This window comes from Ruditapes philippinarum, unplaced genomic scaffold, assembly GCF_026571515.1.
Source record: "Ruditapes philippinarum isolate M1 unplaced genomic scaffold, ASM2657151v2 ctg1892_1_1_1_1, whole genome shotgun sequence".
Classification (NCBI taxonomy): Eukaryota; Metazoa; Mollusca; class Bivalvia; order Venerida; family Veneridae; genus Ruditapes; species Ruditapes philippinarum.
This window is the reverse complement of record NW_026867047.1, coordinates 330251-356264: the sequence shown is the minus strand read 5'-3', so window position 1 is coordinate 356264 and position 26014 is coordinate 330251. Positions and strand designations below refer to the sequence as shown.

Sequence of the window (26014 nt, the reverse complement as noted above, 5' to 3'; positions counted from 1 at the left end):
ATTGATATCTATCTCCTAAACAAAAAGTGAAAAAAGATGATCATCATTAAAATAAGATATGGCAACATTTATACCAGGTGCCATTTATTTTAATTCTCTTAATAACAGTCGAAGTTCTTTGCTCGAACTCGGAGGGCCCTTGTAAATTTGTTCGAGATATCGATAATTCGAGACAACCGATGTTGAATTATTAGCATGTTTAATTATTGTATCTATTAATAGAAGGACACATTTCTTTACCAACACTCGTTTATATGTATATCATAAAACACCACTTTATTAGTCCTGCATTTTATTGACCAATGCGTCAACCTGATAACGGAACGGGTCGTCTTTTCTGGTCGCCGTCCGCTTCAACCTGAATAATTCACAAATACGTAGGTTAGAACAATGACTTCACAGACGATGTCATCATTTGAAATAATCAAACAAGTACTGACTGTGATAAAGTTGTCACTTTGTTTTTTTTTAAATATATATATAATTTGATATGACGCTATCTCTAATGTTAACACAGTATATAAACGATTTGAACCCCAACCGGATCTTGTGAGAAGATTTTAGTGTCAGCCATATTCTGCCACTACACTTGTTTACGATATTGGTATTTATATTGATACAGATGGACGTTAGGTTAGTAAATCTATATTTATATCGTAAGAGAGAAACTTAATTAAACGTTTATGTTATGCAAAACATAAACGTTAGCACGAAGGCTATAAAATAATCGAAACTCACGAACAGCTTTCAGGTGATCAACACTGAACACGAACAAAAATCCGTCTTATTCCAATGATGATTTAGTTAAACATTGAATTGTGATATCGAACTACTAAAGTAATCAATAACAAACGATAATTTAGCCATATGCATAACATATTGCTGTATCTTGAACATAAATTTAAGAGTTTTACCAAGGAGGTCAATTCCGTAAACTGAACGTTACTTGCTGGTGATTGTGAACCCTACTTGTGAGTTTGCGAAATTTATCTGTACCCTGACTTGTGAGTATTTTTAAAGATTTATTGGAGTTCATTGCGATTTTGTATCAATTATTGCCAGAAAATATAAATGATTGTAATAGAATTTTAGTATAGAAGGTGGGATCTAAGGTATTTACCGAGAATTGGTTTAACTGATAATATTGTTAATCATTTGTTTAATATAATATATAATGCTATGTATATTTTTCTTTCGGATCACCATGGAAGAATACAGCTGCATATACTGTTCAGTAAAGACTACGAATTTCAATGCCATCATTGACCACATAATTATTCGCCATCCAGACTGCAACTTGAAAATAAGAATAAATAATGATCAGAATAAAATTTCCTACTTAAAAAAATTCAGCGTCACAGCCAATAACGTAAACGAAAAAAAGAAGTTTATAACACCAATTGCTGAAACACTGACGTAGTCTACATTTCAGAAATAGAAAGTCAATGAATTTCTGAGAATAAAAAAACAATGTTTAAAAAAGCAGAATGAAATCAACGGTAGGTGTAAAGCTTTCAACATGTTGAAATAAGTAATCTGCAAAAAAAATCTTGTAATGATATTTCGAGGTTTATTGATACGTGACGTTATATAACGGTCACGTCAAACTTATATTTAACAACAATGCCGTTGAACTAAATATAAAAAATTTATAGTACATATATGTAATATTTTAGCTTTATATCTTTCCAAAGAAAAATGAATGGTAAGTGAAGATGAGGTTTGTTGGTTAATTATTCTTATCAAGAAATAATTGACTTTCTGATTCGTATAAACAGCCACTTTCGTAGACAGTGAAAACATGACGAAGCTCCTCCATTCATATGCAGTTTTGGTTACTTACATGTAAAACATGTACCCTTCTCTTGTGACACAATAACTTCATATTCTGCACAATAAAATTTGGAACATACGACAAAAACACAATAAAAATCATCAAAAGTGACTCGCAAGTAATGGTTCAGTGAAAACACAAGTAGGGTACAGATCATTAAAATTGTTTTAGCAAGACGGGTACAGTTATCAGAAATGTCGCCTCTATTATTAACTATGTTTTATCAATATTCAAAGATATTTTCACAAGTGTCTGTCCGGTAACATGAGGTTAAGACAATAAATCAAAGATTCAGATATGAGTTATAGTGAAGTAAAACAATTTTAGGCATACATTTGCTTGTGTAATCGGCGTGTGTTGACATAAACACAACATGAGGCGAAGAGCACAGCGTTTTATGCGCATATATTTTACGAAGATGGTTATGGATGTATATTTAAGCAAAGATGAATTATTTCTTAATATGATTCAAATGTTAACATACCGTAACATATTAAATTCAAGCCGATTTTTAATAGTTTAATGTGTCATTACGCCTGATTGTACGTTTAGATGCTGAGATCTTCTCACAAGATCCGGTTGGGGTTCAAATCGTTTATATACTGTGGTTAAGGTTGATGTTTGATTGATGTTAATATGATTCAGTTAAAAAAAATGAAAACTCTAATTTTAGCCCACAAGGGTCAAATGTTGCTAAACACAACTCTAATAATGCTAAAACACATTTTACATGAAATAGAGAATATTTAAGTTTTTTGCTAAAAATACACGATTTATTTTCATCGGGTGGTATGAAAATAAATATTCCGTGAGTGGCGGTTGTCACGAGTGAAATATGATAATTTTCATACCACAATATGAAAATAAATATTGTATTTATAGAAAAAAACTTAAATTTTCTGTTTATTATATACATTTTTCTGGGTTTTTTTCTTTTGACATTACACTTTGAAAGAATGAACCTTAAATTCTGTACATTGGCTCAATTTAGAAGAAAAAAGTCGGGCAAGACACTAGTGAAAATAAAGACAATATGTTTCACTGCAGTGAAAAATATTTTTTACAGTGATAATTCGAAAAATTAAAATACGCATTTTATTTCATCAATATTTATCATTATTCAATTGATAAGAATATAATAAATAAGAATATTTAGTGGATAAAAAACTAAAATAATGTACATGTGTATCAACAATTTTACCATGCTTTGGAACATCTAACTGCATAATTCCTGAGCTTCCAATATCCAAGGTCACCGAGACAGGAAATAAGTTTCTCTAGCGCGTCTATTCCACGAGGTGTTCGATCCCGAAATAACGTCAGAATCTTTTGAGAAAAACAAACAAACGAATATAATCTGAAGTTTTCCTACCACTTCCTAAATAAAGTTTTTAAATGATCAAAGAAACCCGTAACAGAAACACAAATATGTAATTACTTTTAGATAAGAAGATTTTGATTATTTCGCTTTTTTCAAGAAGTCATTTATTAACCTTTTGAATAAAAAGATAAATAAGTTGATTAACATTTTACCTTCATAACTTTTATACCATCAATTAAATAGGCGGGGTTTTCAATGATGTCATAAGATGCAGAATCGGTTATTTGTAATGCGCGCGCAAGCTCACGTCGAGGAGGAAGTTCATCTGACATCAAAACGAGGTACGAGTCACTCATTGGTTTCGGATAATCTACAAATATAGCAGTACTTTAAAATTTTGATATTTATAAAAACCTGTGTAACAATAAGAAACAGGAGTGCTTAACATCAGATCAAACCATGTATGAAAACGGGAAAAATGTCGGAATCAATTAAAGGATGCTTCATCTATAAGTTAATTTTGCGTACCCTAAATATTTTTGTGTGAAAATTACACGTTAACTTAGATTCACTACATTAAATTGTCTTTCATTACATGTAAGATGTTCTTCAGCTTTATAAAGCTTACACGTCCTGTGTGTTCAACAAAACTTCGATACCTTACTATAGTTATAATTTGCTTTGATACAGATGATTTTGAGCTTACCTGGCGGCACAAAGAGATCGGAATTACTGTAAGCCTTAGAAACCCATTTATGAAAATCGCTGTCTTTCTCTGACGTCGTACCATACCTGAAGTAAGAGTAAACTTCAAACAAAATTATAGACTGGTTATTTTTATTTCTTTGGGACCAATGATTGTGCTCCAGCTTTTAGTCTGCAAGGATATCTGTTCACCAAGATACTTATATCTTGTTTGTAACGCTTTAATATCTCTAACAGAAAATAGAAATTATTTCCATAGAAAATCAGATTAGTCTGTCAAACATTATCTCATATCTATGGGAAATGGCGGAAGTTTGTTTCATGAACTGTAGCGTGGAACTACAATCGCATCTTCTCGGCCCTTTCCGTCAAAGTACGGATATTATTGATAATAGCAGAGATGTTCCGATTGGTAGAACTGACATCCGCAAGGCCCTTGCCAGTTTGACAGACAGACGTCTTGGTCTTGTATTGAAGTAGAATAGAATATTTACCAAGTTTTGAGTTTGATTTGAACGCTGTTGGCAACATTACGGCAGCCTCCCTTGTACAAAGCTCCGAGTAAAAGAGGTAGACCTGAATCTTCTCTACTTTGATGTTGGTCTCTCCACTTCCGGAACAGCTTAAATAAACACATAAATAAATAAACAAACAGTCTTTTATTATTAAATGGCATCACTTGCAAATTATGGCTTAATTGTTTACACATGCTATTGCATGCACATAAAAAACTTCAGAAAGAAAAGAACTGTAACACGCGTTCCACGGAAGCAAAAACTACATAAATTGCCACATTTCTTAACCTTGATGTCCAAATATTCATTTTTCCGTTTATTTATTTGTTTATAAACTCAGATAAGCAGCTTTCCGTTTTTATCATAGGGTATGCATTTTATTCAACGGTTCATAAAGAAGATTATAATTTGCATCAACAATCATTACTTGTTAAAAGTTCTGAAATTTCTCTTCGGCGATCTTGGAGCAGTCCATACGAAGTTTGTGATTTCAAAACAGAAAATCAAAACTAGAGTTACCAACAGTATAATGCCTGGTCAGAATGCATGGATGAACAGGCTCGCCTGGCTCTATGCTGTTGGCAAAAGTTAATCGCTTTTTGCCCAGCGGTTTAAAGGGTGAGAATTGACAGCACTATCGGGGTTTACCTGTTTTTTAACTTGTGTAGTCTGCCTCGATTGTAAGATTGCTTCTTCAATTTCTGAAAAACCTATGCCAGACATAACGAATATCTTATACCAGTCGTCTTCTAGTTCTTCGATTACGTAGTCTAGCAGATCGTCTCCCAGAAATTCTAGAATATTTCCTGGTAATATCAACATATTGATTAAGGTCAAATGTGAAAGAAATTTAGATTTATTGTAGGAATGATATGTTGATACGGTCTTGAAATGGCTTCAGCTAAAGCTAAATTATTGATTCAGCGATGAAATCGTTAATCGACTATCCCTCACTCCTCCACTTGCTCGATCCCTCCCTCCCTCCCTCACTCACTCACCAAACTCACCCACTGACTCGATCGCTCCCTCGCTCGCTCGCTACCTCCCTCCCTCCCTCACTCAAAAATGTGCTAGTAATTAGTTACCAGTGATTAAATGAAATCGTTAATCGACTATCCCTCACTCCTTCACTTGCTCGATCCCTCCCTCCCTCCCTCCCTCACTCACTTACCAACTCACCCACTGACATACCCTCTGACTCGATCGCTCCCTCGCTCGATCGCTCGCTACCTCCCTCTCTCCCTCCCTCACTCAAAAATTTGTCAGTAATTAGTTACCAGTGCTACACTCTTCCGAAGGCTCAACGATTATTTCAGGTACAACCCTTTCTTCAACAGGGGCAATTTCTTCTTTTTCTGGTACGGGATCTACGTTTTTCATCGCACGGGCAAGAGTTTCTTGCACTTTTTGTAGCGAATCAACCTGTGGTTCTTCTTCAGTTTTTTTCGTCTGCGAATCTCTTGTTCCGGTTTTCGGTCTCACTTCCATAGCGCGAGACTTAGGACGTCTGTCAGAAGTACGGGAACCAGGCAAATTATCTCCTTGTGATAACGTGTTCCGACTTCTAGCACTTTTAGCACTTCTCGTGTTGTCAGTTTTCCCATCACTCGCAACACTTTCCGAGAGACTTTGTCCATACTCCATTTGATTTAACAAAAGATTGACATCAACTGACGCAAGATGCTCTTTCCCTACAACTTCCTCTTTATTTTCTGTACCGGCTTGAGCGGCATAGACATAAAGTCGGCCATTTATAAACTGTATCGCCTTTCCTTTCAGTTCAACAGTAAATGATACAACATTGTCCCTCATCCTATGAAACTCGAGATCAACAAAACGCGGATCTTTCCGCAAGATGGCGCTGTCGTAAAATACAACTTTAAACGCTTGTTTTGATTGCACTCCAATCTGAGCCAGCAGATCTTTTTCTTGTTGTTCTTGATATCCCTGAACTTTCCAGTAACGCAGCCGGGCATCTAAATTTCTAACCTCACAACACTCGAAAACTACAGTAAATTTTCGCGTGTTTCCTATTCTATTTGTGACACAGAGGAAACAGACTCGAAACTCTATGTTTGAGACAAGCTTTAAAGTGTCATTGATTTCCTTGGTAACCGTTTCAGCAGGACTTTCTGGTTTTATTATTGCCACTGTCGCAATGCTGAAATTGATAGTTTCATTTATGGTAACGATGCATCGATCAAAAGGTCGTATAAATTCGATCAACTTCGCCACTTTCCGTTTCTGATATTCATTTAGAAAGCGCTTGTATGATAAGATTTGGGTTATTCCTGGTTATTCCGATGCTTACATGGTCTTCATTAGCCACGGAAAATGGCGAAAAATTACGAATGTTCACGATGTATCTAAATGATGTCAATTAAAGTATTGCTCGTTTAACTTTTCACATCGACGGAATAACATACGCAATCATAAGATATTTTGTATACATTAATTTTGCTTATAAAACATTTGGAATAGTTAATAATACATGTAAGTATCAAAAAAAATACTAATAAAAATATGATTAAAACCGTACACCGGAAGTCGATGTTCTTCGAAACAAACGGTGTTGCGTTTATCGTCTGCCTTCATATCCATTACTCCCCATTTTGATCCAGATTTTGCCAAGACAACGCATTTACCTTCGTCATCGAAACATGTTGGCTTTGGAAGCTAAATAATAATAGGAACAATATATTTAGATCTTTTGCAAAGAAAGTCCATTTATCTATCGAATCGTCTCCATCAATAACAAACATAGATCAGCGGAGTGCAACATCATAAATGATGTGATCAAAGAAAATATGCAATTCTTATAAATGCAAATCTTACACATTGTTTAAAGAATATTCCCTTATAACATAAATAATAAAAAGCACCACTTTTGTCAAATAATAATGATTCTTTGACTGCTATAACATTAGGGCTATTGAAATTTTAAAGGATGTATCACATAATAATGCAAAAGATCGAGCAGAACACATTTGAAGTATGAGTGCAATAAACGTACCTCAATAGTTATATCTTTGTCCACTTTTTGGTCCGCTTTTATCCTGTAAAATGGTGTACTGGCAAGAATCGTGCCCTCTCTGATCTCAACATTTTCAGGCAATTCTATGACCTGTTCATATCCGAAAATATCTTATACAAAATTATTGTATAAAGTACACCAGGTGGCGTGCGGGTTCAGCCATTTTGTAATACATGTACTTATCATTTGTAAAAATAGTAAATGTGGTATCTCCGGACATGTGTTCTTTCAAAGAAGGCGATTGCGTTATATGCGTAAAGATTTTGATCAAACTATCGTGTAAATTGTAATCAACACGGTGTGTTTGTTCAGAGGTAGTCTCAAGAATAAAAATTATTTTAGTGCAGCTATGTGAAATATGAAGAAGTATGTATCGATTGTACCAGATTAAAAACAACAAAAGTCGATGGTAACAATTGAATATATACAATAATCGAACAATGTGCAATATTATATTACTTTGAATATCAAATAATCACGCGTTATGTATATTGTATATGTTTAAAAACAGACCTGAAGACTTAGTGTTGCCTTCGTGTTGAATGACGTCTTGTTGACATGAACTTTGACCCGATCGTCTATCACAGACCCGAGGACAGTTTGTCCTTTGCCCACTTGCCAGTTCTCTACCCTAGGTCGACATACACAGATGTATGAGTCCTTGCCCTCGGTCAGATCAGTTTCGAAATCAACCACTAAACCCTAAAAATCGTTGTTAAAAAAATTACAAAAAATATTTCATGGCATAGTGATAAAAGGTGCACGTATTGCTTAAGAGAGAAAAGAGATCAGTTAAGTTATAGATGAAGAAGAATAGTAATAAAATGTCGAAAGGGAAGAAAAAAGTAGAAATTTGATAACACGAATAGAAGAAAGAAAAAAAGAAGTAGAAGAAAAAAGATGAAATAGAAAAAAGAAATGCGTAGTGAAAAGAAGCAGAAAAAGAAGAAAGTAAGACATAAAGAAAATAGTTATATAAGAGCAATACAATAATGAAAAATATAATAAAACAGTCCGTAGTTTTTATAAGTTGTATATTTCACGTCCGACAATGAATACAAAAACCGGCAGCTGTATCTATAGTTCTTAGTGAATATAACATTTGATATGCCTTGTAGGTTTTTTTATATTGAATCCAATATAGACAGAAAACTAATATTTTGAAGCATTTTTTTAAATAAACAGAGATTGGATGGACTTACATGATTCCCGGCTTGCATTTCACTAGCTGCAAATGTACTTCCGGTTCCAGATTTCACGACTATTTCTTCTCTAGAGGAGATCGGAGTGTCAAAAAGCGGCAGAGAAAAACGTGCAGAAGCGCCCTCTGGATTTTGTAGCACGCGGCATGTGATTACGTCACTGGATAAATCCTCTTCTTCAAGAAGAGGGATTTTGACTTTACTTGATTCAAGATTTTGACGTTTTATTAGAATAACTAAATTATTTTTAACTAAAGAGGGTTGTATGGTGACTCCAACATTATCAAACTGTGCAGTAGAATCTAAAACTTCTTTTATGTCTAGTCTGAAAAAAGAAAACATGACACGGTGACTGCAGCGTTCTAAAAAGGAATAATAAGGTCATATTCAAAATACATGATGCCAGAAGCAAGCCCTTGTTTCTTTGGACTAGAAGCTTTACCCTCGTGGCTCTGTACTGGCTAGTTCGGATTCAAGCGTATGTTTGTAAGGTTATAGCTTTCTACACAAATGAACTAGAACAAATAATGTTTGAACTAAAACATGATGTTTTGATTGAAAAATTAACACTAACCCTTTAAGCTTTGTACCCATGGCCATGCTCTGTGTTGAAATTGAGATTACTATTATTTATATCAAAACTCAAGAAAATCATTCAGAAAAAATCAACTGATGATAATTTGTAGCTGGTACTTTCATGTTCATTTAAATTGTTTGTTTGTTTCATTTTACGCCTTTTCCCAACAGTATTTCAGTCATATAGGCGGGTAGTTTCCTAACCATCGTTCCTGGAGAGTTACACCAGTACTAGACTACCTTCCTCCGTGCTAAACTACCAAAGCATCTCCCGGGGGATCGAACCCACGCCAGAGAGGAAACTGTATTAGGAGTCATCGACTCTAACTCTAACCCCTCGACCACGGAGGCGGTTCTGTTCATTTAAAATCTTTTCATAATGTCGATCAGTCTTACCTTTTATTAGCTACACATTCTTCAATCTTTTCAAATTCTTCACGTTGAAAAATATTCTCCTTACAAAGGTCACACGCAAAACGGCCGTCCTGAAATTTACAATAATTATGACGGATAGCTACAGCTAATTTTAAGACTTTTAGTTCTGATTTTAAGACTTGAAATGCTAATTTTAAGACATTTCGTATTGATTTTAAGGCTTTGATTAAGTACTGATTTTAAGACTTGCAATGCTAATTTTAAGACATTTAGACTTTAATACTGATTTTAAGACTCGAAATGCTAATTTTAAGACATTTAGTACTGATTTAAAGATATTTGATTCTGATTTTAAGTGCTGACTTAGATCTCAGTCAGGACGTTTGCATAGCACAGATGCCCCATTCCAATAAACGTATCTCCAGATATTTTTGTCCGATTGCGACTTTCAAACTAAATCACATTCATTTCTTTTTTATTTATTCGCAATTATTATCTGCTCCTCTGGGCAAATTCTGATCAAAATCGTGTCCTGTTCCGACAGAGAATATCTATATACCCAATGAGTGAATGTGGCATTCTTTCAAGTTATAAACCCATTCTATAATGCAAAAATTAACATTAGAATCCAAGTGGCAATTAGAAAAGACAGCCATGTTGATTTTGAATGACGTCATACTCACATATTACGAAGTTTTAAGTCATACACAGATTACATAGTATTAGATTAGTACATGTTATTTTTTTATTTCAGTTACATATAAAAAGAAGAAAATCACCTTTTCCCGAAGATTTGTCTTTGCACCATTGTAAAGTAGAATCTCCGCAGCAGGCCTTTGTCCGCACAAGACTGCCTCGTGTAGCGCAGTACGGAATGTTCGCTAAAATCACAAAAATATACAGATAGCAAGTAGGAGATGGGGGAGTAAAAGCATTGTTTACGATAAAAATGTTGCATCATAGTTTGGGAGACCTTTCTGTTGAAAATGTGTCAAAGTTTAATCGTACACATATACATGCACAGTGTGTTAACATGAGTGCAGGTATTAGTTACCCGCACTCCAGAGCATGCACATTGATTGGCTCATTTTTTCTGGGGTTTACTTAATGTGACGACAGAGAAAGGGGTAACGATAAAAATATTACATTAGATGCTCGTTCATTTGTTACTTTTTTCTGGGGTTTCTTATTGTGACAATAGGGTTTTTATTTTTGCCTATGATACAAAAGAGAAAGAACACCAAAACTCTCGGCAATCTGATTTATACTGGGGGCTACGTCCCCTCGTACAAATCAGATAGCCTCGTGTTTCGATGCTCTTTCTTTTACTTAACTCAGGTATGAGATAGGTAGTTGGAGTTCTGTTTTGAATCGAGTAAAAAGATAGATAATAAAAGTACTGTTCAATAAATCGAGCCTTTCGGTTTAGAACGCGTGAACATGATGGAAGGAAAACTGAATTACACGATTCCACACGCACAGTGCATGTTTCGTTTATGGGTAACTGAAAAAGGTAAGATCAAGAGACTTGGCTATATATTTCATATACAAGTAAATTACTATTATTCAACTTTGCAAAATGTACTCATTTTAAAGGCGATAATGCTAGAAACTCAATAAGCGGTAGTCTGTTTCAGAAGTGGCTTACTGTCGTGATCCGGAGGTTAACAGACAAAAACCACCACTAACCACCAAGAAGTAATGAGTGTCAGCATACTATTTTAAACATCTTATTATGAGATGGTAAATACTAAACTTGTATGAATATAATTATAATTTTGCATTGAATAAAAAGAAACAGTAAAGTCGGATAAATAAATTTATGAGAATATTAAATGTACCTTGTATTGTATGTTAACGTCAGCGCCATGTTTTATAAGAAGATAAACAGAAAGGGCGTTCCCAATTCTGACGGCATTGTGCAAAACTGGAGCATCTGTCTGAAAAAACAACAAATGTAGAAATAAATATAGAACATCATCAACATCATCATCATCATCATCATCATCAGCATCATCATCATCATCATCATCATTATCAACAACAACAACAACAACAACATCATCATCAACAACAAGAACAACAACAACATCATCATCAACAACAACAACAAAAACAGCAGATATAGAAATAAAAGCAGCAGCAGCATCAACAACAAATAACAAATACAACATCAACAACAGAACAAATGCAACCAAAGTCTAGTCATATCTTGTACATGTTTAACTAAGGCCATTAAATAGACAACATATTTTCTGTTGTTGTTTTTCTTTAATTTGGAACAGAAAATATTAGAGAAATAGTTTTTTCTCTGCTCTGTAGCAGAGTAAATATTCAATCAATCACTCAAATAGCTGGCTATTCAAATCTTTATACGTGCAAATGTACCGTATTCATTAATAGTTCTGCAAGATGGTCGGTAACAATTATACAAAAAGGTATATGTCATGTATACAATTACACAATTTTGATAGTTTTACTATACTTACTTTGCAGTAATTTATCATGGATGGTTTCTTTTCCAGTAATAATTTCAGTATTTCACAATTAACTTTCCTTTGCTGCATATCAAAACAATAGTGAAGCACAGTGCGGTCATTCTGTAAACAAATATACAATATAAAAATGTAATATCTCGTAATTAATCTTGACAATGTAATATATTCATCATAACTTCGTGGAACTCCGGTAAAATTCGGTATTTTCCGTTCATTATTGATACTAGTTCAAGCATATTATATTTAAGCGAATACATGTAAAATATACACAAAAGTGGAATACATGTATATAACAAATAGAAAATGAGCTGGGCAACAATGTTCTTATAACAAGAGCTGTCGGTAGGACAGCACGCTCGACTATTCTTTAAGAAGTGCTTGATAGTAAAAGAGCCTTGATAATGTTAAATTTTTTAAGTTCACAAAAGGGCTATTTTTTTTTATAAATTCATGTTATAGGCCTTAGAGAGAGTCTAATTATACAGTATTGGCCTGACTATTCGGAAGGTAATGTCACGAGTGTGTTTTATTGAGTATAATAATACTAATTACCTATGAATACATAAATTTGACAGAAAAGGTACAAAGGCTTGTTTTTAAGATGTTTTATCAAGTAAGTAACTGCTTTATTATTATGAATGCATAAAATTGTCCCAAAAAAGGCACAAACCCTTCAGTAGTTATTGAGATAACAGCTTACAAGCAAAACTTTACCATGAATTTCTAAGTTGAAAAAGGGGAGAAAAATCAGCTTAAATGCAAATTAGAATTATGGATCTTTGTCAGTGGCCTACAATTATGACCCTAAATGCATATGTGAAGTTTTGAATAAATATCTTTAATAGTTATTGAGATATGTAAAACTTGCATGTAAACATTAACCAAGAGACTAAGTAGAAAAGGGGATATGAATCAGCCTTAATGCAAGATAGAGTTATGGAACTTGGTCAGTGACATACAATTATGACCCTCCAATTATGACCCTAAGTGCATGTGTAAAGTTTCAAGTAATTATATTTGAAGACCTTTAACCTTTAACCAAAATTTCTAAGTTTCAAAGGGGCAAATAATTCTGCAAATATTGCAGGCAGAGTTATGCAATTTTGCAAACTGATTTACAGTGTTACTATAAAAAAGTATTTTAAATTTCAATTGAATATCTCAAGCAATAATTGAGATATTTGATTTTACAAAAAACTTTAACCAAAATTTCTAAGTTAAAAAGGGGAATAATTCTGTCAATATTGTAGGCAGAGTTATCCAACTTGTCAATCTGATGTAGCTTGTCACTATAAATAAGTATTGTAAGTTTCAATTGAATATCTCAAGTAATAATTGAGATATTTGACTTTACAAAAAACTTTAACCAAAATTTCTAAGTTAAAAAGGGGAATAATTCTGTCAATATTGTAGGCAGAGTTATCCAACTTGTCAATCTGATGTAGCTTGTTACTATAAATAAGTATTGTAAGTTTCAATTGAATATCTCAAGTAATAATTGAGATATTTGACTTTACAAAAAAACTTTAACCAACGCAGACGCCGACGCGGACGCTGACGCCGACGCCGGGGCGACTACAATAGCTCTCATATTCTTCGAATAGTCGAGCTAAAAATGACAATTTTTATGGATATATGTGAGTGGCAATCTGTATGGATATATATGGGTGGCAATTTGTATGGATACATGTGGGCGACAATTTGTATGGATATATGTAGGTGACAATTTGTATGAATATAATATTATGAAGGTGACAATTTGTATGGATATATGCGGGTGACAACTTGTATGGATACTAGTATATGAAGGTGACAATTTGTATGGATATACCGGTATGTATGGATTTAAACTGTACTTACTTCATCTACAAACTGTAATTTTATATCTGGATTATTGTTCAAAATCTGCTGCACTTCATCGACGTCTGCATTCTTGACTGCTTGTAGAAGCTGTAAAATATGTGATGTAATCGAATGAAAAAAGAAAGAAAAAAGGGAGTAAAATACATTTGCTGGGCCTTTCTTTTGCGTTAGACTCTAAATAGTAATATTTTTCAATGTCTTCTGACATAACTTTTCTGTTCGCTTCTTTATCAAGTAATATTTCTTATTTCTTCTAGATTTCCATCTTTAAGAAGCACTAGGATAAAGCAACAATAACACAGTTGAACTGTGAAAATATGTGTCTTAAAAGTTTTAATCCAGTTAAAAAAAAAAAAATAAAAAAATAAACAAATAATTTAGCGTCAAGATTTTACCTGATATTGTATACCGGAAGTGACGACAGGTAGGATTTCCGGTCGACGGCCTTCATCAATCTTTGTCAGCTCTCGTCGGCTGTGTGAGGCGAGATTTGAGTAAACCCCAAAACTAGTCGTTTCACGCTTAAGCCCACCACCCTAAAAACAAATTAAGTTTGGAAAATATTTAATATGATGTTCTTCTCCTTGATATACGAACTGGCTTTCAATTTTTAAACATCCTCCAATAGCTCGTGCAAATTTGTGAGAAGCTGTCACTGCCTAATGCTATATTTATCAAAAAGCGGCGAGATGTTAAACAGCTCTTGGTCAGACACTGACGCTTGTTAAATCTTTAAATATTACGGAAAGTGACGAAATATGCCGACTTTTTACGATTATTGTAAAGATGAACGTAATCGAAGATATTTTGTTAAATAAATCACAAATTCATGAAATCTAAAATTTTATATTCTTTTGTAAACAGATGTCATATGATCCTAATGAATAACTCGAAGAGAATGATGCCTGAAGAAGTATTTTATTACATGCATTAAAACTGATAAACTAATAATTGGTTACCGGTAATTCTGGCGGAGAAAGCATTTCGCTAGAAAAGTGACTCTCTGAGTTCGGGAACCATAAAGGTTCACAAGGTGTTAAAAGCTGTTTTCTTTGAGCGAATATCTCATCTAAAGTTCCATCTATCACAAGCCGATCAATATCCACGTGTTCTAGCGATGTTGGTTTCGGTGCAGGTTCAAACTCTATTTTGATAAGGTCACCAGCACGTTTGCCATATGACGATGCATCTCGGTGGGTTGTCCTTCGTTGGAAGTGGGTTGGCGTTGACCGCGTGAGGCGGGAATATGGGCGAGGTTTTTCAGCAGCAAACGACCGTGGGTTGGAAACTCCAAGTACTGTATGTGGCCGAGAGGGTAATGACGAACTGAAACGTGATCCTGAAATAATGTTTGATAATAATGGTTTGACTTAAAATAATTTGGAACCCTTTTGTGTGTTTTAGAAGTTTTCGCAATTGTATACTTACAGAAAATATTTTTTGTTTTTTATGTATTCTGACACTATGGCCAACTATTTGAGACATGTCATATAAATTGTATTTGGATAAAAAATCCAATTCCCACCTAGATAATGATGAAAATGATAATAATGATGATAATAATAATAATAATAATAATAATAATAATAATAATAATAATAATAATAATGACAACAACAACAACGACGACAACAACAACGACAACGATAATAATAATAATACTGATAATAATAATAATAACGACAACAACAACAACGACGGCGACGACGACGACGACGACGACAACAACAACAACAACAACAACAACAACAACAACAACGACAACAACGATACTAATAATAATAATATTAATATAAAACATTAGGACTACTCTAGGTCTAAAAAGACGATCTTACCGTAGCCTAACTTTGGTTCACGTTTGGTAGCCTCCTCCTCGGTTTTAATTCCTTTCCTCACTACAAGATGCAGTCTCCGGTACGACTCCCTAAGTTTCAAATTTTCTATAAGGACTGAAAGATATCCAAATGTCGGTGTGTTCACTGCGGGTTTAATCCTTTCTTGTCGCCGCTTAGATCTAAACATTTGGAGGTAATGATTTATTTATTAATTTATTGAAATAAGGCCAAACGTTTCGATCAAATTTTGATACTCAATTGATCTTTTTCCAGATTTCCTTGTAAGATAACGAACAATAGTGTTATCGTAGTGTTAGTGTGTATTATTTATAAACTTAAATATTACAAAGAATAACCCGTGATATCACAGTTAATAAGCCAACTGTTTCGTCAATGATTTTATCCTAGAAGTTTTAAAAAAAAACACCCAAAAAACACAATAAAAACCCCAACCAAACAAAAACCGTTGTTCATGTATACAGATTAATAATTTTATTTTAAATAAGTAAAAACTCATTAAGTTCTAAATTTCCCTATATAATCTCATATGTCCGTAATTGAATTCCAACGTTAACAAACGTACACAATAAAATGTTAAAACAAAATCTGGGGCCCTTTTCATTTTATACATACCCTTCCAATAATATTCCAAAGTAAAATCAAAACAAATTTGACTTAAATTTCAGCATGAATAAATCATACAATTTTACAACTGATTTGAGACTATCTTTAAATCTTTAAGAAAAAAGATCTTTATAAAAGAAAATATTCACTTTACAATTAATTACTAATTAAACTTATATCAAATCTGTCCGTTTGGTACGCGATAAAATGCATTTACTTGTGCAGTGGAATAATTTTTTAAGCTTGACCTAATGTATTGTTCAAAACCATACTATTGTGACAGTCATACAGCATGACGTCATTCAATAGTCCTCGAGATATTCCGATAATTTCATGATTTAGGAAGTGTGACAAGGTTAATCATTTGGTACCCATTAGGTTAATCATTTGGTACCCAAATCACATCTATTTATATATTTTTCATGTCTACACTCTTTAGTATACTTAAGATTTTCAAATGCCCCTGTTTACGTCATATCAAAGTCCTCTCATATAAAGCAAATACTTTATGTCAACTAACAATGACTACCAAAATAATAACCATTTAATGAGTGCATTTTATAAATAGGTCAATAAAGTTATGAATCAGATCCATACAAATGGTCAAATGATCAAATTTGCAGTTATACATGCAAAATTATCAGGTAAATAAATCTTAAAGATCAATCAAACGAACACTCGCACGGACGAACGAAACATATGAACATACGATCGTATTAATGAACCAACGAACATACATACGAATGAAATGAACATAAAAATGAAAGAACAAAAAATAGGTTAATGATCACAAAAAATCCCCCAAAAAAACCACTAGCTAGCTGTATGAATTACACCTTACTAATTCTTACATTAAGTGCAGAAAAATATCCAAAAGTGGCAGTAACGCATTCAGAGTATACAAACAAAGTAAAATAAATATTTCACTCAATCCATAGTATGCACACTTTGCCTTCCTCTTCGCCTCAGATCTGTTTAAAGTCATGTTTAATGACTTAATTCATTATATACTTCAAATAAGATGACTTTTTTCATCAATGAATAAGAAATATATACATTGCAAGCATTCCGTTTATCTTATAAATGCATTTATAAACCTAAAAAAAAACACAAATAAAATACCCATTTTAGTCAGTATAAAGCAATGTATATCTTGCATGATCTCTTTTTTTTCTAAAGAAATATAAGTATATAAAAAAATTATATAATTATACAGCCCACCATTTGTACACTATTTCAAGGTTACACGCTATTTATTGAAATATACATATCTGTTATTTTTATATATACAACTTACTGCAAGTATGCAAATTAAATGAAACTATCCGCATGGAAAATGAGACATGTATATAACTTTTCCAATTGCATATCCTTATATATTTTAGGTTTATTTAAAAGAGCAATTGCAAAACAAATAAACGAAAAGCAACGATTATAACCAAAACACACTGTTTACATATATAAAAGTCGAGAGAGGTATCTAGATTTTAATCCATTTTTTGTTTTCAATGTCAATATGTACTTAAAACAAATATCAGTCAATTGTTAGAAGGGTCAATACCGCACTTATAAATATGCGGTGAAAGTTGATGAGAGGAAATCATTTAAGTCAATATTGTTCCGACAAAATGTCACAACCTGGTCTGTAATAAAATAAATTTTGCTTTATCTTCCAGCAATGCAACTGTAGGCTCAATAGATAGAGCGTTGGACTTTGACTAGGCCGACCCGGCCCAATTCCCGGACGGCGCATGTCACTTTCGTTGTGATTGATCGTCACATTCTTTCTACTGTCTTACGCACTGTATCTCTGCTCTAGCATGTACAGAACTTATCAGTTCCTTGCGAAAGTGAAAGCATCTTCAAGTACTGGTAAACGGCATGACAGCCTGCCCAGGAACGATGCGGTGGCTGAAATGTGCTATGGTAAAATTCAGTGTGGCTCCCTGTCGTGATCCGAATTTCAACATTTAGCTCACACTATATATCTTAAATCGCCGTCGAGTTTTAAATTGCTTTATTATCATTATTTTTATTTTAAGATTTGTTTTTTTTTTGTCCGGAGATGTGCACTGTATAAACTCTGTCATGGAAGCCTGTGCACCGGGAAGACACTTAGACATGATCTAACGAATAACGCTTCATATATCTAGCTATTTTCTTAATTTAAAAGTAAGTTAATCAGTATAGAATGGATGTGAATTTCTCTGGTCCTCCCTGGCCGAATAATAAATGACGCTAAACTTCACACCACATTCTTTTTTCCTTTCTCACCTGAGAACTGCCTCTTTTTAAATCCCACCTGGGAACATTCTCTTTTCCATTCTTACCCGAGAACATTCCCCTTTCACATTCTCACCTGAGAACAATCTCTTTCCATTCCCACATGAGAACGGTCTCTTTTGTATTCCCAAATGAGAACATTCTTTTTTTCCATTCAAACCTGAGAACATTTTCTTATCTATTCCCTTCCAGGAACATTATCTTTTCGACTCCAACTGAGAACATTATCTTTTCCATTCCGACCTGAGAACAGTCTCTTTTTCCTTTCCCACCTGAGAACAGTTTTTCTTTCATTCCCAACTGAGAGCATTCTCTTTTCCATTCCCAACCGGGAACATTATTTCTCTTTTCCATTCCCAACTGAGAACATTCTCTTTTCCATTCCCACCTGAGAACATTTTCTTTTCTATTCCCAACTTGGAACATTATTTCTCTTTTTCATTCCCAACTGAGAACATTCTCTTTTTTATTCCCACCTGAGAACAATTTCTTTTTTCAACATTCTCTTTTCTTTATCTGAGAACTTTCTCTTTTCCATTCTCACATGAGAACATTCTCTTGACAATTCCAATCTAGGAACATTTTTTCCATCCCTACCTGAGAACAATCTCTTTTTCATCCCCCAGAGAAAATTCTCTTTTCCATTTCCACCTGAGAAAATACTATTCCCATCTGAGAACTTTTTTCCATTCCCACGTGGACATTTTCTTTTCCATTACAACCTGAGAAAATTCCCTTTTCAATTCTCACCTGAAAGCAGTTTTTTTTTCCATTTCCACCTGAGAACATTCTCTTTTCCACCCCCCCGAGAACATTATGTTCCCATCTGAGAACACTCTTTTCCGTTCCAACCTAAGACAATTCCCGTTTCCATTTTCACCTGATGACAGTCTCTTTCCATTCCCACATGAGAACAGTATTTTTCCCTTCCACATGAGAATAGTCTTTTTTCCATTCCCGCCCGAGAACATTCTCTTTTCCATTCCGACCCCGAGAGCATTCTCTTTTCCACCCCCACCCCCAGAAAACATTCTCTTTCACATTCCCATCTGAGAACATTCTCTTTTCCATTCTCACCTGAGCATCTGAATGATTACGGTATTTTGTGAGGAGTTTCAGCCAGAGCTTGAAACAATGCAACAAAGCTGGGACCAGAACATATGATCGGCCCAAAGATAGATTTTAATTTTAATAGCGACGTCTTTCAACACTAACCAATACTTTAATGTCAAAACATTGTACAGTTAGTTATGATAAAAGCTTACACTTCAAAACGATACAAAAAAATTGTTTTATTATACTGAAGTAAAATTATGTTTTCCTATACTTATACAGACAATCTCAAACGTTTACACTAAAACATTTTCTATGTATATGCATTTTAAATGGACTTTAATAAGCCGATTATCTGCTTCAGTACGTAGGTAGTAAAGCGGCGGTCGTTACGGTTAAACGGTGCTGATATACATTTTCATATCAGATATACTAGTACATACTTTTCAGTTACCCTTACATTTTAATCAGGACAGTCCCAGTTTAAAACGATTACGGGTGAAGAAATGGCGGCGAAAGACATGTTTTTCTTCTGGGGATCAGGCTCGCCACCATGCTGGAAGGCTATGCTAGTTTTGGCAGAGAAAGGACTTTGGGATGAATGCCCGAAAAAAATGCTGAAATTCTCCGAGAAGGAGCATAAAGGTAGCGACGTAATGGCGTTAAATCCGCGAGGACAGGTAAATCATTTTTAATAGTTATTACATGCATGTATATTGGTTCATAAAATAGAACAACGATACTATATGCACACGTATACTGACTTTTTTACAATGAGAATTCAAAATGATATATAGTCGTTAGGTATTTTAAGTCTTAATTTTTTAACGTACAAACCAAAGTATTGTAAGGCATCTTGAGATCGTGAACGATTCGATCGTTCATGTACTAGTACATGTATATAATTATATACTCTGGATGATATAAAATTATCTTGTATTAAAAGTAGGTCTTGATGCATATTATCAATGATTAAGATGATTATTAATGGTAAAGATTTTTTACATGTTATGTGACCCAGTATTGACGGCTTTTTATATTTCCCACCGGTTGTCTCGCTGTGTGTTTGTGGGTGGGAGAAGGGGGGGGGGGGTGAGTAGCGGCGGCAGGGCAGAGGGAGAGGAAAACGTAGAAAGAATCTCTAGTTTATATAATGCAGCCATAAAATTGCTTGGGTGAGGGGGTGGGGGGGGGGGAGTCAGAGGGAGGGTACAACGGGGAGAAAGTCTCTTGTATATCTCATGCGGCCATAATTGCTTTAAATATTAAAATTGAAAATATTTCTTAAATCTTCAACAGCCATGTATATAAATACTATCAACGTGATGATAATCCAATAGAAATTGATCGTTACAAACATGCAATATTTACAGTCATTTTAGTTATTCAAAAATGACAAAGAAACAGTTTAAGAACCATCATTCAAGTTCATCGATATAAAAATATTGTTTTCTTATTCAAGTTACAAAATATAATATTATTGAAAGTTTACTCTGTATTGTTTTCAGCTCCCAACCTTTAAAGATGGCGACGTAACAGTTAATGAGTCGGGTGCGATTTGTATGTACTTGGAAGAAAAGTTCAATGACAGGAACAAACTTTTCCCAAGCGATGTAGGGAAAAGAGCCGAGGTGTACCAAAGGATGTTTGAAGTACATAATATAGTCAGCAACATCATGGAGACACTTGTGAGACCCCGGATGCAAAATAAAGGCGCACCATTAGACGAAGAAAAAACTAAAGGTTTGTATATATTAAATAATATTAACTTAACTACAGTCCACTACGGGACGAGACTTTGCATGGTTCCTCGTTATAACCGGGTCTCGTTATAACCGGATATTTAACTTTTTTAAAACTATATTCGTACTCATGCTTCATAATGGTAGATCATGGCGTATCTTAGTTGTCTGTCTGTCTGTCTGTTCTAGTTAAAATATTTATACACACATAGAAAGGCACTGTACTCATGTAAAATCAACCGTAAACACGTACAATGCACAAAACAAACGCATAGAAATGCTCTAAACAGACAAATAAGACACGAAACACACGTAGAAATCACTATACATAGGTAGAAGTCACTGCAGAAATGTCGAATGTACAGTACAAACAGGGAATTGAGCTTCAGAAACAAAGTATGCACAAGAAAAACATTAATGTCACTGCAGAAAGGCATTGTAAAACGTAGAAGACACTGTTCAAACGTAGACGTCACTGTGCAAACGCAGAGTCACTGCACTAACGTAGAAGTCACTGTGCAAACGTAGAGTCACTGTAGAAACGTATAAATCATTGTACAAACGAAGAAGATACTGTACAAACGTAGAAATCACTGTAGAAACGTAGAAATCACTGTAGAAACGTAGATTTCACTGTACAAACGAAAAAGGCACTGTACAGACGTAGAAGTCACTGTACTACCATCATAAGTCACTGTACAAACCTAAATAGGCACTGTATAAACGTAGAAGGAACTGTATGTATAGGTAAATAGAAAGACACTGTAGAAACATTTAACTGACTGTACACGTAGAAAGGCACTGTACATACACAGGTCTACGTAACTTTTCGGACAAACGTAGAAAGATACAGTACATCCGTAGAAGCCTTTGTACATAAACAGAAACCCCTATGAAAATATACCGTAACTTTCATCAAGTTTTACTGTTCTATCGCAGGATATTTGGTGAACAACAATATGTGCAAAAATTGTCATTAAAACTCCCTATTTTGTCGGTTATAAATACATGCCTGGATAATTTTGTTTCAGAAAATGTTGCCAAGGCCAAAGAGGAGTTGGACCGATGGAACAAGATGCTTGTCGGCAAGGAATTCTTGTGCGGCAACGAGTTTACAATGGGTGACGTTTTCTTTATCCCTTTTTTGGCAATCTTAAAAAGACTCGGTGCGACGTTATCAGGACATCCGGAGCTTAACAGGTACTATGACAGCATCTGTGGGAGGCCATCGGTTCAAGCCACCTGGCCACCGCATTGGAAAGAGGGTCCTGGTCCTGATTTACTTAATAAGGATTTGTAACTACATGTAGGAGATGTTTTCACCAATATGTCTTTGCATGAACCTAAAATGACTTTATTCCCTTTTTTTAATTTATAAAATTTACTTGCATACTTGCATACTTATTCGATATACATGAAATTCATTTAATTTTAAAATCTTTTTCATCATGCTGTTTATGATAATTGTTTTTTTTTCTTTAATATTTTAATATACTGAGGTATACATGTATATACAAGAATTATAGTTATATTTATTTTTCCCATTTGTATGAACAAAAATTGCATAATATGGTGTTGTATTATTAAAGGATATATCATTAATATGCCTTTTTTGTGTATATATTTTCGGACCCTTGTTTTAAAAGATATACTCAGCTCTTTTTTGAGTTAAATATTTATGTTGCAACTCTTTCAAATTATTACTGAATATGCCTTATTTAAATAAAAGCTTTACGAACATACAAACTATGTATTGGATTCTGCGTTCCTTATTACGGGTTAAGAAAAGCTGGTCCTTTCTTAAACAAACTGCCTGTTTCTAACTATATATTTATAGTATGTCCACTTATAGTATGTAGGATTTAAAACATAGTATATATTTTTTGTGTGAAGTCAAAACATGTTTATTTTATATTTACAAAAAGACTGTATATCAATTATCTTTTTTTTCAAATATCAAATTTGAGCATTCTACTACTACTACTACGACTACGACTACGACTACAACGACGACGACGACGACGACGGCTACGGCTACTACTACTACTACTACTTCTACTACTACTACTACTACTACTATTTCGACTTTTACTTCTACTACTACTGCTTTATTACTACTGCTACTGCTGCTGTTACTATTGCTGTCACTTCTTTTCTTACTAATACTGCTAACCTACCGCCCTACTGACTACTGTCGCTTCTACCATTATTGCTGCTTCCAAAGCTACTTCTCCTGTTGATACTACTAATGCTTAACTACTTTTTGAACCTCTACTATTTCTTCTGCAACTACTTCTTATACTACTGCTACTACTTCTACTTATGTTTCTTTTCCTGTTTGCTATTACTTCTGTTACTACTCCTTCTACTGCTTCTACTGCTTCTGCTGCTACTACCACTACTGTTACTGCTACTACCACTACTACTACTACTATTTCGACTTTTACTTCTACTACTACTGCTTTATTACTACTGCTACTGCTGCTGTTACTATTGCTGTCACTTCTTTTCTTACTAATACTGCTAACCTACCGCCCTACTGACTACTGTCGCTTCTACCATTATTGCTGCTTCCAAAGACTACTTCTCCTGTTGATATCACTACTTAATGCTTAACTACTTTTTGAAATATACTATTTCTTCTGCAATTTGAGCATTCTACTACTACTACTACGACTACGACTACGACTACAACGACGACGACGACGACGACGACGACGGCTACGGCTACTACTACTACTAGTTCTACTACTACTTCTACTACTATTTCGACTTTTACTTCTACTACTACTGCTTAATTACTACTGCTACTGCTGCTGTTACTACTGCTGTCACTTCTTTTCTTACTAATACTACTAACCTACCGCCCTACTGGCTACTTTTCTTACTATCGCTTCTACCATTATTGCTGCTTCCAAAGCTACTTCTCCTGCTGATTATACTAATGCTTTACAATGTTTTGAACCTCTACTATTTCTTCTGCAACTACTTCTTATACTACTGCTACTACTACTTATGTTGCCTTTCCTATTACTACTCCTTTTACTGTGACTACATTTTTACTGCTACTGTTACTAATTCTTCTATTTATACTGATACTGCTATTTATACTGCTGCTGCTGCTACTGCTACTTCTACTACTTCTACCACTACTACTTCTACTACTACTACTACCATTACTACCACTACTACCACCACCACTACCACTACAATTACCACTACGACTACTACTACTACTACTACTACTTCTACTACTGCTGCTACCGATACTGCAACCATAACTACCACAACCGCTACATTCAATGTTTTAATCGATTATAAAAACGACGTCATTTCCTCAACGTCACCCATTACTATCTACAATGTACTCAATATCGCAAGATCTAGACGCGACTCATTTAATAATCTTTACAACAAAATCAGAAACGTCTTGTTAAGGTGTAGAAAATAATCTTTCACGCTTATCAGTCGCTGTATACAGAGTAATAACTAAATACTATACAGGTTAAAATGACATGTAATACAACACTAGTATCTAAAGCCATGTCATTGGTTTTCTATTCTTAAAATGACTTGAAAAACAAAGTTTGATACACATTCCACTGTGTCTTGTGTAATTTAGCTTAAAGTTATTATTTTGACAGCCGGGTGTGATTACATAGTAATCTCATACCGTTGAAGTTAATGTCGTGTACACGTATCAAATTTATACAAGACAATAAATTTGAACAAAATTTGTAAACGATAGACCCTGATAAAACTAGGATAAGTAATTAATAGTCTAGTATGGTCGATCAAAATTGGTTCCTAGCGGTGCAAGTCCGGCTCCTAGCAGAACAAGTCCGGTTCCTAACAGTACAAGTCCGGTCCCTAGCAGAACAAGTCCGGCTCCTAACAGAACAAGCTCGACTCCTAACAGAACAAGTCCGATTTCTAAAACTACAAGTCCGGCTCCTAGCAGAACAAGTTCGACTCCAAACATAACAAGTCCGGCTCCTAGCTGAACAAGTCCGGCTCCTACCAAAACAAATTCGACTCCTAACAGAACAAGTCCGATTTCTAACACTACAATTTCGGCTCCTAGCAGAACAAGTCCGGTTCCTAACAGCACAAGTCCGACTCCTAGCAGAACAAGTCCGACTCCTAGCAGAACAAGTCCGGCTCCTAGCAAAACAAGTCCGGTTCCTAACAGTACAAGTCCGACTCCTAGCAGAACAAGTCCGACTCCTAGCAGAACAAGTCCGGCTCCTAGCAGAACAAGTCCGGTTCCTAGCAGAACAAGTCCGACTCCTAGCAGAACAAGTCCGACTCCTAGCAGAACAAGTCCGACTCCGACTCCTAGCAGAACAAGTCCAACTCCTAGCAGAACAAGTTCGACTACTAACAGAACATGTCCGGTTCCTAGCATAACAAGTCCGGCTTCTAACAAAACAAGTCTGGCTCCTAGCAAAACAAGTTCGACTCCTAACAGTAAAATTCCGACTCCTAACAGAACAAGTCTGGCTCGTTGCAGTTAATGTTTGGCTTCTAGCAGTACAAGTGCAGTTTCTAGCA

At 34.6% G+C, this 26014-nt stretch overlaps 3 protein-coding genes across 3 annotated transcripts; 1 reads left to right on the top strand and 2 right to left on the bottom strand.

Annotated features, from left to right (window-relative positions):
• Window positions 1-52: 52 nt before the first annotated feature.
• On the bottom strand, window positions 53-18806 carry LOC132734631 (uncharacterized). Its single transcript, XM_060721424.1, has 21 exons — window positions 18742-18806; window positions 16392-16432; window positions 15759-15872; window positions 14883-15262; window positions 14319-14459; window positions 13921-14010; window positions 12052-12162; window positions 11404-11502; window positions 10342-10443; window positions 9584-9672; window positions 8612-8936; window positions 7923-8111; window positions 7389-7499; window positions 6915-7051; window positions 5653-6536; window positions 5024-5181; window positions 4355-4482; window positions 3862-3947; window positions 3368-3525; window positions 3036-3160; window positions 53-358 (listed from the first exon to the last, which is right to left on the bottom strand). Exons 1-21 carry the CDS (start codon window positions 18804-18806, stop codon window positions 280-282), a joined length of 3612 nt encoding a protein of 1203 aa, XP_060577407.1. The 3' UTR covers window positions 53-279.
• A 1324-nt stretch (window positions 18807-20130) lies between these two features.
• On the top strand, window positions 20131-23064 carry LOC132734636 (glutathione S-transferase A-like). The gene is made up of 3 exons (XM_060721428.1): window positions 20131-20398; window positions 21227-21461; window positions 22492-23064. The coding sequence occupies exons 1-3, from the start codon at window positions 20225-20227 to the stop codon at window positions 22758-22760; spliced, it is 678 nt and encodes a 225-aa protein (XP_060577411.1). The 5' UTR covers window positions 20131-20224; the 3' UTR covers window positions 22761-23064.
• Window positions 23065-25241: 2177 nt separating this feature from the next.
• LOC132734630 (uncharacterized MFS-type transporter YhhS-like) lies at window positions 25242-25868 on the bottom strand. The gene has a single exon (XM_060721423.1). It carries the CDS (start codon window positions 25866-25868, stop codon window positions 25242-25244), a length of 627 nt encoding a protein of 208 aa, XP_060577406.1.
• Window positions 25869-26014: the final 146 nt, after the last annotated feature.